The sequence below is a fragment of the Chiroxiphia lanceolata genome, chromosome 20, assembly GCF_009829145.1.
Source record: "Chiroxiphia lanceolata isolate bChiLan1 chromosome 20, bChiLan1.pri, whole genome shotgun sequence".
Taxonomy (NCBI): Eukaryota; Metazoa; Chordata; class Aves; order Passeriformes; family Pipridae; genus Chiroxiphia; species Chiroxiphia lanceolata.
Window position 1 is genome coordinate 10,142,410 of NC_045656.1, and position 15,383 is coordinate 10,157,792.

The 15,383-nt window shown below is 51.5% G+C and overlaps 2 protein-coding genes and 1 long non-coding RNA gene across 9 annotated transcripts in view; 1 reads left to right on the forward strand and 2 right to left on the reverse strand.

The window, feature by feature from the left end:
- AATF (apoptosis antagonizing transcription factor) overlaps window positions 1–7,480 on the forward strand; it is a 47,689-nt gene extending 40,209 nt beyond the window's left edge. Inside the window, 1 exon segment of the mRNA XM_032707163.1 lies at window positions 6,471–7,480. Within this exon segment, the coding sequence (XP_032563054.1) occupies window positions 6,471–6,534 (64 nt within the window). The 3' untranslated portion in view covers window positions 6,535–7,480.
- LOC116796520 lies at window positions 3,008–6,471 on the reverse strand. Its single transcript, XR_004360392.1, has 3 exons — window positions 5,111–6,471; window positions 4,904–5,008; window positions 3,008–4,805 (listed from the first exon to the last, which is right to left on the reverse strand). It is a non-coding gene; the product is annotated as an uncharacterized LOC116796520 (long non-coding RNA).
- Window positions 7,481–10,252: 2,772 nt separating the features above from the next.
- The window catches only part of ACACA (acetyl-CoA carboxylase alpha), a 117,370-nt gene continuing 112,239 nt past the window's right edge, over window positions 10,253–15,383 (reverse strand). For all 7 annotated transcript variants that reach the window (XM_032707154.1, XM_032707150.1, XM_032707153.1 and 4 more), the window contains 2 exons: window positions 13,667–13,803; window positions 10,253–13,315 (listed from right to left, as the gene is read on the reverse strand). In XM_032707154.1, coding sequence (XP_032563045.1) covers window positions 13,189–13,315; window positions 13,667–13,803 — 264 coding nt within the window. In that variant the 3' untranslated portion in view covers window positions 10,253–13,188. The remainder of the gene's footprint in view (window positions 13,316–13,666; window positions 13,804–15,383) is intronic.

Here is a 15,383-nt window from a genome sequence, read left to right on the forward strand (position 1 = left end):
TCTTGTTAAAGATTACAGCTTTGCATTAACTTGGATTGACACGGTTTATAATTGCTGTTGATACACATGCTGGCGGTGTCACATGTTTGACCCCCTCCCCACAGCACCGCCGAGGAAAAGGACACCCATACATCATCATTAAACATGGCACCCAGTGCAGAACGGGAGGCAAAAGGAGCCTTTTCTGCAGGAAAGTCAGGCAGGACAAAGGAGACGTGTTCCCAAGCGCACGCCGAGATTCCGAGCAGGGATTTGTAACTGGGGGAAGGTGGGGAGGACGTCGGGTTTTATACAGGTTGGTTTGTACCTCTGCAAATGGATCTTCGTTAGGGAGGAGGAATTTGCATCCTTTATGAGCCAAATTAGAGGGAGAAGATGGCCCTGATGGGACTGTGTCAAACCAAGCAGTGTCACCACAATGTGGAGCTGGGGAAGTTTTTTTGCTCTTCTGAGACCTTCCATGCTGTGTTTGCCCCAGTTAGAGAACCTGTCCCTGCCTTTGGGCAGCACTGCTCCTACACCTCGTGGGGTGAGCTCAGCCAGATCACCTGTTGGCCTGTGGTGGAAGTGACCTTTTTGTCCCTTTGTTTGAGGAATCCCTGGCATCTGCACCTCTGTGTCCTGGCTCCCTCCTTCCAGCTCCTGTGTCCTGCCCAGCCTTGTAGGGCTGCATTTCCCCGACACAGGGGGCTTTTTCTTTAGCAGATGGTCACAATTTTGTGTTTGACTTTGGAGGTGCAGACTTAATGCAGCAGAACTGGGCTCAGGGCAGGACTCACTTCTCGAAATCTGTGGCCAAGTGCAGAAATGAATCCCCTGCCTCCACAGTCCCGTTGGCCTCAGGTCATGTGTGGCACAGAGCATCCAGCCCACTCTTGCTCTTGCATGAGCCTGCTGGGAGGCTGAATTAACTCACAGATTATCCAGCTGCAGAGGCTTGGATTAGAGCATTTCCCTTGGATCCAGCCAGGACGTTGTGTATTTTCCTGATCAGCATTCTCACTTCAGTGCAGTTACTTTGTCACAGTGTGTCTCTGCAAGCAGAGGGGGGTACGTAGTAGGAAATCCTGGTATTAAAAGATTAATTTACTTATATGACATAAGAGTTTAATAAAAAAAAAAAAATTAAAAAAAAAAAAAAGGTTGGTGAGATACCAGCCTTTAACTTCGCTCACTTTGTACTTTGGGTATTAAACACCATGAGAGGGGATTAATGGAGGAATTTGGGCTCTGCGATTGTCAATCCAGCACCTTCACCACCACAGAATTCCTGAGAGGAAGCAAAGCCCTTCTTTCTGGAACAACTAAACCAGTGGCTTCTGTGCTGCACGGCACAAACCTCGGTGTTGGGGTGAGAAAGTGATTCTGATGTTATTCAGGCACAGCCTGGAAGAAGGACTGTCCGCTTTGGCTTGTTTTGGGAAACAAAGGGAGGGAGTATGAACATGGAGGCAGTCTCGGAGTGTGCAGGGCTCTGATGTTTTAGGGAATTTGGGTGTTTGGCAGGCTGTGGGTGGGAGGGAAATTTCCTGCCTGGGCTCTGGGGCTGCTGGAAGAACCCCCTCAAGAGGACGTGGGCTCTCTTGGGAGGTGCTGTGTACCTGCTGCACACCTGGGCTGGAGGAGAGCCTGAAGCAGAAGCAAGAACATGTGTTGTTTCCTAGAAACTAAACCTGCCTGACCTCATCCAGAGGCACGTGACTTTGGGATCACAGAATCCCAGAATGGTTGGGTTAGAAGGGACCTTAAAACTCATGTCATTCCCCTCCTGCCGTGGGCAGGGACACCTTCCACTAGCCCAGCTTGCCCAGAGTTCCATCCAACCTGGCCTTGAAATTTCTGCCCTTTGTGTCTCATTTGTGTTGTTTTATTTAAAATCCCTCAACCTTTGATTTGGCCTTCACCATCAGCTCATGGAGGTGCAGTTTAACACTCCACTTTAACCAGGGTGTCAGAAGGGCTGTGTTTGCACAGGGGGTTGTATTTTCAGCTGAAGTGGTGAACCAGTGTGGATGGGCTGGAATCATCCTGTCCCGCACTTGATTTCTGACATCCCTGTAAGAGAGAGGTGCCTCTGGTATGGAAATTCCTTTTATACAGGAGAAAAAAAAACAAACTGTTAAAGGGCTGAGATGATTTGTCGTCTTTCCTTTGTGAGACAATTTTCTTCTCGCATAAATCTGTTATAAAACAGGCAAGCTGTGAAAGAGGGAATCATCCCAGAATATTTGGGCGTTAAGGCACAAAGAATGGTCCCCTCTGCTCTCCTGCACAGGGCATTTCCCATGCGCACAAGGCCTGCTCTCAAACCCCTCCAAAACTGACTGAGAGGCATCTGAGTATTCATGGGGAAATTCCAGCTGCTGGAACACATGGCCAGAGGAGCAAGCTGGAGTTGCCTGCACATCCCTGTGTTTTGCTGCTTCTCCAGACATTTGCCCACATCTTTATGCTTTGTGCTGTAAAGCCTCCTACAAAAATGCAACTGGGACCCAAAGTCAGGATGAGAGAGGGTCCATCTCTGCTCCATCAGTGGTACCCGAGCCAGCTCAAGCTGGGATGAGGGGAACGTTCAGAACTGGTGGCAGGAAGCAGCAGGTGAGCACCAGCCCTCTCCATCTCTCTGCTGCCCTCCCACTCCCCATTCCCAGATCCAGCCTCTCAAAACGTGCAGAGTCCCTTTGTTTAGGGCAAGAACCAGCTTTCTGAAACATTTATAATCCTGTGCCTGCTCTCAGGAGACGAGCCAGAGGTCACATGTCACCTTCCATAATTCAAAGCCGTGGGCTAAAAGCATTAGCCCAGGCTCCGGGGAAGGGGAGGGGCCCGATCCTGACCCTCCTGGCTGGAGGGAATTGCAGGAGACCTTTGTGAGCCCCCCTGGAGCTCCAGGATCGCGGGCCGGGGGGATGCAGCCAGCTGAGCACTCAGGGCTTGGGAAGGGAGTGAGTGCCATCTCGTGGGGCTGGACACAGAGCCCCGGGCCCTCCCTGTGCCACTCCAGGGCATCTGAGTCCTGCTTTTGGGATCCCCACGTCACCCAGCACCCCGAGGGCTTGTCCCCGCAGAGCCGGAGTGGGGAGTGCGGCTGGAAGGGGTGGGAATACAGAGCCAAACCCCACACCCAGCTGGTTTGGGGTTTGACTGGAAATGAAGGCTGCTTTAGCCTTTCTCTAGAAATTAAAAAATAAGTGCTCTCAGCTTGTTTTATCTTCCTGGTCTCTTTCCTGTTGCCTATAGCAGCGATACCTGGGATTTGGAGGGGGGGTAAAATCCACTGGGCATTTAGCACACCAAGCTCACCTGGAGTAGCCACTCCTTTTATTTCATTTTTTAAGAAAAAAAATATTTTAATGAAAAATCATTTAAAAAAAATCATTAAGAAATAAAAAACTTCAGCTTTATATTCTTCCTGGTACCTGCCCAGCTTGCTGGACACTGAGTAACCTGAATTTCACACCGCTGGAAAAAACATTTCTTAGGGTACAGACAGAAAGTTTTCCAAGGAAACAGTCTGCCAACTTCAGTTTTCATCAGGAGTCGTGTGTTTTCCATTCTTTCGTGCTCCCTTTCTTCATGGGTGTTCATGTTCTGTCTTTTTCCAGTTTTTGTGAATTAAAAATTCATAGTTCCCAGTGGAGGAGTGGGTTATGTAGTCATTTCAGTACTGCTTGTGGCATATTCTAAATTATCTTTTTTTTTTTTTTGGGTAGAGGAAGAGAAGAAGTAAAAGGTACAAGGGAGAAGGCAGAGACATTGGTTGGAGGGTATTTTTACTAGAAGAGCACTATTGCCACTTGAATTAAAAAAAAAAAAAAAAGGCCACCAGAAACTGAATTTTCCCCCATAATATTGTTCTTCTATTAGTTCACAGAACTGTATTTAGAAAAATGACTATAATTACACAGAGTGGTACAATACTGGCTTTTCCCACATGCAGGTACACACTTGGTTTCCCTTTGTACATTTGGTGGACAAAGCACCTTCCTGGGGATCTGTTTAGAATTTTTGCGATGTATATGTTGAAGGTTCATACAGATTTATGAAATGTGCTGTTGCAATTAATATTCACTCTGTGTGTGTGTGTGTGTTTCCTTGGTCTCTGTTGCAAGGATTTTGCCTGTAAAATGTGTGTAGCAGCAATACCTGGGGTTTGGAGTGGGAGAAAAGCCCACTGGGCATTTAGCACACCAGGCTCACCACCTGGAGTAGCTGCTGCTTTTATTTCATGTTTTAAAACAATATTGTTGACCTGAAAAGCCCAGTTTTCATGGTGGGGAGGTGACACGGTGCCTGTGCTGTCCCCTGGCTCTGGAGCCAGCTCAGAAGAAATGCATAAATTAAGCCAAGGTACTTACACACATGTTTTATGGCAAATGGCTCCGTGGTCCGTGATCATTTTTTTCCAGAAACAGGTTTTATGATAATACAGTAAAAATATTAAATTAGAAAATGCCTCACTAAGGGTGATAAAACCTTACTACAGTGGAAATAGGTAATTATCCCCTCTACAGCCTAAATGACAGTTTAAAAGAAATAAAAATGTTAGTGCTCATTACTTGCTTTTGTAGGTTGCAATAAAGGGTAAGTTAAATTTTAATTCAGGGAAGACCCCTGTATCGACCTGCTTCTTCCACACTCCCCACCTGAGGTGTTGAGTACTCTTAATTACCTGCACAGGTTATTCCTCAGCACATGCTGCCTCCAGACCCTCTTTGTGCTAAAGTCACCTTTCCTCCAGCTGCAGGTGACACACTTGCAGTGGGGTTGTTACAACTCAGTGGCTCAAGTCTGATGTTTCATATCTGTGGGTGGAGGAGAGAAATTTTATATTTTTTTAACCAAAAATCCAAGTTCATTATGCATAGCCTTAAGGGGCTGAAAGTATAAAATCTGCACTTACCCTGGTGAATTGAAACAGAGACAAGGTTAAACCTGGAGGATTGATGAGTTTTACTCTCTGCATGGTTAAATCCTGCTGAGGGAGAGGCTGTAAAAGAAAGGGAGCCTGGATGATGAGAAGAGAGGGGAAAAAAAAGGTTGGGTTGTTTTATTTTTATTTTTACAGGGTGAAATGCTTGTTCTGTTTTGGGGGTGGTTTGGGGGTTACCTGATTTCCCTCCTCCTCCTGTCACTCTGCTGGGTGTCTGTCCATGATGTGTTATCCAAACAGCTCCACTTGGATTTCTGCTTCCTCAGAGGTTGCTGTGCCTGGGAGGATGAGGCTGTGGGGTGCAGGGGAGTCCCCTGTGCCCCCCAAAACCTGGAGTGTCCACATCACAACCTGTCTGTGCTGGCAAACACTCCTCTGCCAGCAGAGACAAATCCTCGCCTGAGATCTCCCCGGCCCTGCTTGCCTGAAAAATGGCTGTTTGTTTAAAATCTGTGGGATTGGAGCTAATTCAGCATCCATCCCTGAACTCCTGTACCCACAGGACAGTGTCAAACCCACCAAAATGAGGACAGAAACCTGAGGAATTCTCCTCCTTGGGTTCTCCCACGGTGGGAAAGGCCAAGGCAGGCTGTAAAGGAACAGCACTCGGGGGTTTTGCCTGCAAACACAGCACTCTCGCTGTCTTTGGTGGTTTCCTTGGGGTCCCCGCATGCACACGTTGTGTTTGAGCTTCCTCACATTGCTGAGGATGTAAGAAGAGTGAACGTGTAAGGAGAAGGGCCTGGAGACCTGGAGAGGGGAGCCTGTTCTGGAGCAAATCCCCTTTGGGTTTTCCAGAATGCCTTTAGGATGGTTTGAGGCAATGGGATCACTTGGTTCTCACTCATAACCCTGGGGTTGTTACTGTTCTTGGAAGGGAAATCCCACACCCCCCCCATGTAATCAGCACTCTGTGTGCAGCCCCTGACAAAAGGCTGCTGCTTCAGAAAATGCATTTACAAAATAAGGCAGAAATACCTCTCCCCCACCTCAGGTTACCCTGGTTCTAAAATTAAAGATAACACCAGCCCCACTTTTTTTTTTTTTTTTTTTTTTAAAGGGAAATTTGCTCCTGTTATCAGATTGCTGCACGTGGGATATTAATTGGAATCTTGTTGCTGGGTCATTTTCATTGTTTTTCAAGTGCTGTCCAAGAAAATGTATGAAAACTAAATTACAGTCCCACGTAGGCTGTGATTGAATCCTCCTTACGGCTCCGTGGCCTCGTACATCCTATTAAAATATTCAATCTTGTTTTCTTACTTGAAGAGCCTGTCTGGAAAGGGCAAACTTATAGAAGCCCTCATTCTCTGGAGATACGAGATCCAGCCACGCTGAGATATTTACATATTTCTGTGCTGCCTGGGATTGGTCTCACACAAGTTTCCCCCCCACTCTATTTATTAATAAGATTGTTGAATGCGTTTTTAATTACACGAGGCCTTTTCATTTGGAGTGGCAGCCTCTTTTTCCTGTTTTGACCTTGAAAAGTAACTTTTCCCTCTCCCACCTTCCTTTTTGTTTTTTTTCCCCCCAGGACGGAGCTTTATCGTTCCCTGTTTGGAAAAATCACGAACGGTGAAGAGCTGGAGCAGAATTAGGATCAGGCCCCGGCTCCCGACGTCCCCTTGGCTCCCTGAGGCTGCCCAGGAGCAGGGCAAGGTCTCTCCAGCCTCTGGTCTGTCCCTAAAATCCTGTCTGAAGGAACATCAAACCTAAATCAGAGGGATGAGTGGGGACACTGAGCCTGGCTGAGCATCCCCCCTTTCCAGCTTCAGTGCTTCCTCCCACATACAGCCCGTTTTTAACTGTTCCCTTTAAATTCCTGACCTTGATTTTTGCAATCTGGGCACAGTGCTGAGGGGAAGGGACAATCCAGCCCAGCAGGGACCACCAGCCCCCCCATGTGGGTCCCCCCACAGTTGTGTTAAACCCTCAGAGGTTTTGATTTGGGGGTTGGGGGGAGATTTAAATGCCCTGTTCTGGTCGTTGGCCGCGTATCGGGAACGAGGGACTTTATTTTTCACCAAGAGGATTTAAATTTAAATGTCATTTACATAATTAACATGGCCTTAAAACGAGCAAGGTGCTCTCCTGTGCTGGGAGCTCCCAGTTCACATTCCAGCTGTTGAATGACCACAGGGACATTTGCTGACCAACCACGGGGTATGTTGGGGTATTGCTGCTGTAGGAACGTCCCGGGGAATTTTCCAGCCCTGAATTGATCCTGAACACTCAGTCCTTCCAGCTGGTCATGACTCTGAGCCTTTGTGTCTTCACCATGGCCATGACACCCCGCTGAAGGGTGTCAGCACAATGTGAAACTGGGCAGAGATGACTCACCTGAGGGGTTTGTGGGGTTTTATACCCAAAGACCAGAAGCGGGATATCAGATCCTGTGGGGAGAATTTGGGATTCTGCTGTGATCAGTCCCAAACTGAGGTTATCTCCTGTGAGTGACATGTGTATAGCAGGCATGGCTTGTCCCACAGAGCTGCCCTGTCCCTGGGTGGTGTTCTGGGTGATGTAATTAAAATGGTTTGTAAACTGGTTGTCCCAGTGTGATCTGTGCAGGAACAGCCCCACTGGCTTGGGGGTTCCACTCTGGTGTCCCCTTTCACAGAGATGGGGTGAAGCAGCCAACTGCCCCATTCCTGACCTTGAAAAAGCCAAGGGATTTGAGGGCTTTTCCTTGCATAAGTTACAGGTTTTACCAGTTTTGCAATGGGTGACTGAATTTTACTTTTTTATTATTTTTTCTTATTAAGCTTGAATAAAAATACATCAGTTTTTAAGGCTGTAACGGGTTAGATGGCAGGGAGGGGAGCCCCCCGCTGTGCCCTGTGCTGCCCCTGAGGGTGAGGCCCAGGGTGGAGCAGTAGGTGATCCCATCTTGCATCTCCTTGCAGTGATTCCCCCTTTCCCTCACCTCCTGCTGTGCTGCTCCCCCAGTCGTGCCTCTGCTTGGATGTGTTGCTCCACAGTTTTATCCCTCTTTTCCCTTAGCAGACTCTCTGTAGCCAAATTTTTGCACTTCACTGTGTCCCCAGAGCTGTCTGCAGCTGATATTAATTAATCCTTTTTGCACCTCATCATTACAGATTTAGTCTCCCTTTAGTCACCTGCTCCCAATAAACGTCTTCCCAACACCTCAGTGAGATGTGGAGCAGAGTCCACCACAGCAAGGGAGACCAGCTCAGCTGCAGCTTGTGTGAAATCCTGGGTTAAAAACAGGACAAAAAAAGCTTCTCCTTTCCCAGTTCCTCCCTGGTGCCAGGCTCAGCTCCCCCCCTGCCCTGTGGAAACATGTCTGGTTTTCCTGGGCTCCAGAAAGCAAGTACCAAGGTGAGTATTGACTTTGGGTGTCTCATGGATGAATAAATCTCTCTGCTCTCTCACAGCAGAGCAGAGCTGCAGCTCCCAAGGAAGTGCATCCATCTCCCTGTCCCTCCCAGCTCCAGTCCAGGTGGGAACACACGAAATGTCACCGCTGGCTCCTCGCCAGGATTCGGGATCCCACTGCTGACCCCACCTACAGCAGAGCCCCACAGTGAGGCCCATCACAGGCAAAGCACTGCCCAGGGTGTGGGGAGAAGGGCCAAAGGGTCCTGGCCACAGGGAAGGGCTGATTTTCCAGTCCCCTGTACCAGGGGAGCAGCCCCGTGTTCACTGGGGAGCTCAGCGTGGGCTGTCACTGGGCTGCTCCAGCACAGAGGGGCCTCCCCAGCTGTGGGATCTCTGGGTGTGACCATCTCCCATGGGAAATCCTGGCAATGTTGACATCCTTCCCCTCCATCCACTCCCTCTCAATTCCAGCTCCCAACAACAGGCAGGATCCCGTGTGACCCCATCCCAGCACCTCCGACCCCATGACCTGTCCCTGCACTGACCTGAGCAGCAGCAGAGCCCTGTGCTCCTCAACATGATTAAAATCTCAGGCTTTAATAACCACAACTCTGAGAGGCATCGAGGGGAGGAAATCGGCTGTTTGCAGCGTGTCAGTGGGATGGCAGCGGGCTGCTCATGCTGTCAGTGCCCAAATTAAGGGGGTTTAGCAGGAAGCCCCCTGTCCCTACCCTGCTCAGGGTTTGTTTATCTGGGCTCTTTGTGGCTGCAGCTCTGCCACCCCCTTCCCGTTTGACTCCTGTGTCCTCTACAGCTGTAGCACCAGGGCACTCCATGGGTTTTTTTTCTATTTTCATTCTGGCTGTAATGTTAAAAGGGTAATATGAACCACTTTAAATGTGATAACTTCTCGTCGGTATTGTTTGAGGAGATAAGAGCCCAAGCCCCACTAAGCACGCTTTTGAATTCACTTATCAGTGTTTAAGCAGCCTGTTCCCCCCGTCCCCCCACCAGCACCTGGGTCGTGGTGACATGGGGAGAACCTGGGCTGGTGGATGAGGCCCCGTTCCAGCTCTGACCTTGCTGCTGAGGGCAGCCCTTGATTCCTGGCAGGAAAACGGGGCCCGTGCCTGGATTTGAATATGCTGCAGGAAAAAGTGCAGCCTCCTGTAATCCCTGAGGAACCACCCATCAGAGCCAGGGACCTGCCTGTGGCCAGCGGTGGCTCCTCCCAGGGCCTGGGGACAGCAGGACGGTCTCTCCAGGGGGTGCATGGACACAGGAGGAGGGTGGACTCTGCATTACCAGTATCCCCAGTCTGGCTCAGCTCCCCCAGTTCCTGGAAGCTCCGGAGTGTCCGACACGGCCCGGTCAGAGCTCTCGGAGCTGTTCATACAGACACGGACAACCAGGATGATTTCCACCAGGTTTTCCTAATGCTGCCAATTAACAGCGAGATATCCTCCCCCCCCCCCCAAGAATATTAATTCTTTATTAATTCATGATACAGCTGCTAATTAGTACCTCCACGAACGGGCACCACACCTCAGCCAAACACGGCGCAAACTCGGAGGTGTTTTGGGGCCCGGGGTGTGCGGAGGGAGGGACAGAGGGTTGTGTTAATCCTCTCCCCCCAGCCCCGCCACGGCGAAGAATTTCAACTTTCAGACAAACAACTTCATTTACAAGTGTGTCTCTAATTAGCTGCAGAATTAGTAAAGCAGAGTTTTCCCCCCATAGATCGGCCAAAGCCCCGGGGGAGGCTCTGGAATGGAGAGAATCGCATTTCCAATTATTTTGTTGAATTGCTAATTTAGTTATTGTGCCTGGCGTAATTGTGATGGGTATTGGGTGTGCAATTCAATTTGTTTTAAATATTTGTGGGAAGGCTGATCAGTAATGGAGCTGACCTATTTCATGGCCCAAATTGAGAGAAGAGACTAAAACAAAAAACAGCTACAAAGCCCCAGTTTGTCTCAGTTTTTATTTTGATGTCTCTCATCCCTCTTAAGACTGTTGATGCAACAAAAGGTTTACATTAAAAGATGATGGCACTTTGATCTTGGGCTTTGGAGAGCTTACAGCTCTGGTACATCTTTCCTTGGCATTTTAATATGTAGATATTTTAGGCTAAAGAGTTTTAAATGTGATTCTGGAGTTCAGCAGGGTCTGTCCCCTCACCACCCCCTATTTAACTATAAGGATTCTGTTTTGAGAAATGCATGAAAACCGAACTGCTGGAGTTGTGTTCACTCATGTGGGCAAATCTGAGATCTCACCTTTAGTGTGGGGACCTCCCAAAAGGTGTTTGTTGAGCAGGTTCCCAGTGGACACCCTTCAGCCAAGGGTCCTGTGGGTTTTTCCCGTGGGCTCCCGCTGAGCAGGTGCCAGATTGCCTGAGGTTGGAAAAGATCTTTAAGATCCTCGAGTCCAACTGTCCCTGGGACAGGGTCCCTGAAGTTCTCCCACCACCTCAGCAGCAGCTGCCAGAGCTCAGTTTTTCCCTGTTTGTCCCAGTCACTGTGATGTTAAAGGTGACAGTAAATCATGGAGCAGGAACAGGACCTGCCCAAGGGCTCAGGTGAAGGGCACGGCCAAGACCTCGAGGTGCTTCTGCTCCATCCTCCCACCAGACCTTGAGGGGTTCCACATAAACCCTCCCCATAAACATTTCCCCTGTTCTTGCCCCAGGGAAAGCAGAGCTCCCCCGGGGTGCCCAGGACAGGGGGTGACAGATTCCACTCCTGGCAACAGAGCTGTAATTCATTCTTTTTTATTAAAAGAAATTGAGGTAAGTGAAATACTTCAGCACCAGCAAGAACCGTATGGACCAAGGGGGGGTCTCCCCACCCGGTGACCGACCCACACACCTGGGGACAGCACAGGTGACCTGGGGACAGCACAGGTGATGGTGCTCTGGCAGGTCCAGACCCCCCCAGGACACCCAGGGCTGGTGACAGACCCTGATGTCAGCCCAGCACTGGTATTACCCAACAGCTGGTGTTTTGGAGCTGCTTTACCCCCAGATTTAGTGGAGCCTGAGCCAGTGCTGGAACACTGAAACGGGGGGCTGCTCTGCACAGGCCTTGGCGGAGCAGCTCCAAAGGGATCGGGGCAGTGGGCACTGGGACACTCCCCCTGACACCTGCAGGTGTCCTGGATAAGGGGACTGACTGGTGACACCACCAGTAGGAATTCCTGGTGACAGGGAGGAGCCCCATGAGTCACCCTCTGAGTGGTCCTGCCTGGCTGAGACATTCTCTGTCCGTGTGTCCTGCTGCAGCCCAGCTTGGCATAAGCAAAAGCATCTTTGGGGCTTGTTCAGGGGGCTCTAGTGGAAAATAAAAGTCTTTTAAATCAAATTAGGGTTCTTAACTATTAAGAAAAAGCGAGTCCTTCAGGTGGGTGAGCTCCGCTGGCCACGGGCAGGGGAGCTGTGACCCCCCTGTGGCACCTCCAGTCACTGGCCCCAAAGGCAGAAGGGCTGCATTGCACTTCAGAAGGAAACAAGGAGAGGTGAGAGGCACTGGCAGCATCATTGATTAATTCTCTCATAAAAACAGCCCTTCTGATTCCTGCTGTACTAGAGGAGGGACTGTAAAATCTGAAATTCTTCCCAGACCATCACTGGCGTGAGCTCGGTCCTGCCCAGACCGAGTTCTGTAACAGGCAACTTTTCTTACAGTCAGGAGGCCCGTGGACATAAAAAAGTGTAGCAAGAGGCTGGGGGGCCTTGGCTGGGTCAGCCTGGGGGGCCCTGGGCTGCTGCCACCCCAGCACTGCACTTAACCTGCCTCCCAGACACTTATTCCTGACCACTGGACTGAGATTACCCAACCCAACCGTTTTTACATTTCCACCTTCCCAGGTGAGTGACAGTCCCTTCCCCTCCCCAGCCTGCACCAGGGCCAGCCCAGCACAGGCAGCTCTTTCCAGCTCCAGAGCAGAGGGGAGATGAAGAAAAGCTCCTTGGATCCTTCTGCAGTTCTAACCCCACTGGGATATTTGGCTCTGTCCTTCTCCCCTCTCACCCCAGCTGGCTGGATCAGCCTCCTGCTACTGATAGGAGAGGGATGAGCACTTACAGCCAGTGGGGCTGCCACATTGTTATCCATCAAAACAAGTGAGGAAGGGAAAGCAAAAACGCTGAGCAGCTGCACTTTGGTCTCTTCTTTTACCTCCTCCCAGAAGGGCCCCTCACACAGTTCACTGACCTGTTCTAAAGGAACTGGGCACAAAGGCAAGCGAGCGGGGAGTCAGTGCCCAAAATCCTGCCCCGCCACCTTCACAGCCCTGGGAAGCCCAGGAGCCTCCTGGGGCATGGGGACAGCCCTGGCCACAGCGGGCTAAGCTGGTTTTCTGCTACTGAAGAAACAAGACAGACGTGTGACACACAATCACCCCTAGACAGGGCCGAGGGGCTGCCAGGGGGGCTCCCACCCCGCTCCCTGAGGCAGAGCCCGCCCTCGGGCGACAGGGGTGACATTGGCACTTGTCAGCGCGGAGCTGGGGTGGGAGGGGGATAGGCAGGCAGGGGCACGGTGGGGGGCACCCGCAGCCCCTGCCTGCCGTGCCAAGGCCTCACGGTACCGGAGCACCTTCATCGCCCGGCGGAGCCGACGGCGCCCGGACGCCGCTCCAGTCGTTCAATAAATAAGGTACAGCAGCACAGCCGCGACTCAGTTCCGCAGGCGCTTGTGTTTATACATTTCCCCTCATGTCCCTGGCCAGGGGACACGCTTCCCCTGGTCAGCCTGGTCTGAAAAGAGAAAGCTGTCCCTGTTGCAGCGTTTCCCTGAGCCTCCCCGTGGCGGCACAGCGGGCGCAGCCGAGACACAAAGGGCAGTTGGGAGCTCCTCGTCTTCTCCTCGGCGGCGCCGGGCAGGGGGAGCGCGGGGGAATCGATGCTCTTACGTTGAGGAGGGAGAGTCCATTGTGGAGAGGATCCGCACGACCTCGGCTCGCTGGGTGGGTGATATATGCTGGGTCATGTGCACTATGGAATCCATGGCAACCTCCGGATTGGCCTGGACCAGGCTGGGGAGAGGAGGGAGGTGAGTGACGGCAGCCCCGGCACCTCCAGAGCATCCAACGGCTCCGGCCGGCCGGGGGGGCTGAAATATGGGGCTGTGGGAGACTGGACACAGCACTGGGAGAGCTGGGAGAGCCGAGCTCTGCTCCCTCCGGCCACTTCCCCTTGCTGGTGGCAGACAGGCTCAGACACAACACGGGGACTGGAATCCCGAGAGGCCGGAGCGTGTGGACCCCGGGACATGGGAGGGCAGGAGCTCTGGAGTGAGCCCCGACCCCACCAGCAGCACTTGCCAAGGCACCCACATTCCCCCTCCCAGTGATTTCTAACATCCCAGTTCCCAGGGCAGCCCTCACCTTCGGATCTGCTTGAGGACATAATCCCTCGAGATGTATTTGATGTTCTCCTCCACGACCGAGCGAACGCCCTCCTCCTCCGTCAGCTGCTTCTCCAGCCACTCCACCAGGTCCTTGTTGCTGTCCCACAGATATGCCTGCCAAATCCCACAGGGTCAGCCCGTTCCCAGCCCTGGCCACCCCTGCCCACACAGCAATCCCCAAATGTAGCAGCTGGGGGTGACACATCTGGTTGGGGCTTCCACAAACACAACTAACAATTAGCAAAAATCCAAACTTTTTTTTTGCCTCTCCTGCCATAAATGTCAACAGAAGGAGGTGGTTCCTTGGCCAGTGCTGCAGCGAACAAGCTGCATCACTCCCCTGGGATGGATGTCCCAGATAAATCCCAGCTTCCCTCGTGATCAGCTGCCCAAATTCAGGTGGAACACAGCTGACCCTGAGATGCAGCTGATCTGGGGCTTCTCCCAGTGCTAAACCATCATGGGACCCACGAGTCCCCACCACTCCAGACTGACCCAGTGTTGGTGTCCCCCAGCAATCACAGGATCCCTGATCCAGCCCCGGGGCCAAACAGCCCCTCGAGCAGGTGTGAGCACAGCAGAGCAGGTCGGGGTGTCTGGAACCCTCAGCAACAACCCCCTCTTTGCCTTTTGCAAGATCATTTCACCTGATATTTGCTAGATAGTTGACTACGCAATAATTCAGGAGTGTGTGAGCCCCTAATAGCCTTCTCGCTCCTCTCCTCTCCTCTCCTCTCATTTTCTTTACAAATCATTTAAGAATCGTTTTGTTAATGGTTTCCGGAAAAAGCAAGTACTGCCATTAGCACTCATTCATATTATGTCATTTTATTTGGGTAATTAAACACAAAGCTCCTCATTTAAAGGTGCACTATCCTTCTCTGTTATCACTAACCAAGTCAAAGTCAGAATGACAATGAGCTGGGTGCCGTGATGCCGTGGTGGCACCTTCCTGGCACCCCCTGGAGCCCCCTAGGATCCCCCTGGCACCCACTGCTGTGCCAGTGGGCCACAGAATCATGGAATCACAGAACCATTAAGGTTGGAAAAGCCTCTAAGATCATCGAGTCCAACTGTTCCCACAGCACTGCCAAGGCCACCACTGACCCCTGTCCCCAAGTGCCTCATCCACACGGTTTTTCAATCCCTCCCGGGGTGGGGACTCCACCACCTCCCTGGGCAGCCCCTTCCAGTGCCTGACCACCCTTCCAGTAAAGAAATTTTCCCTGATGTCCAATCTAAACCTCCCCTGGCACAGCCTGAGGCCGTTCCCTCTCCTCCTGTCCCTTGTTCCCTGGGAGCAGAGCCCGACTCCCCCCAGCTCCCCTCCTCCTGTCAGGGGTTGCAGAGCCAGAAGGTCCCCCCTGAGCCTCCTTTTCTCCAAGATGAGCCCCCCCAGCTCCCTCAGCCTCATCCAAGCACCTCCTCACTGTCCATCCTTCATTTATGTGTTTAATTAATGATTTCCCAAGTCCAGGAAATTGTCTCCCTCTTCCCTGGGACTCTCAGGATCAGCTCCTTCCTGCTGAGGGTGTTGTTACACCCACAGGTGAGAGCCATGAGGAGTCATGGAATGCTTTGGGTTGGAAGGGGCCTTACAGCCCATCCAGTCCCACCCCTGCCACGGACAGGGACACCTCCCACTATCCCAGGCTGCTCCCACCTGGCCTTGGACACTTGCAGGGATGGGGCAG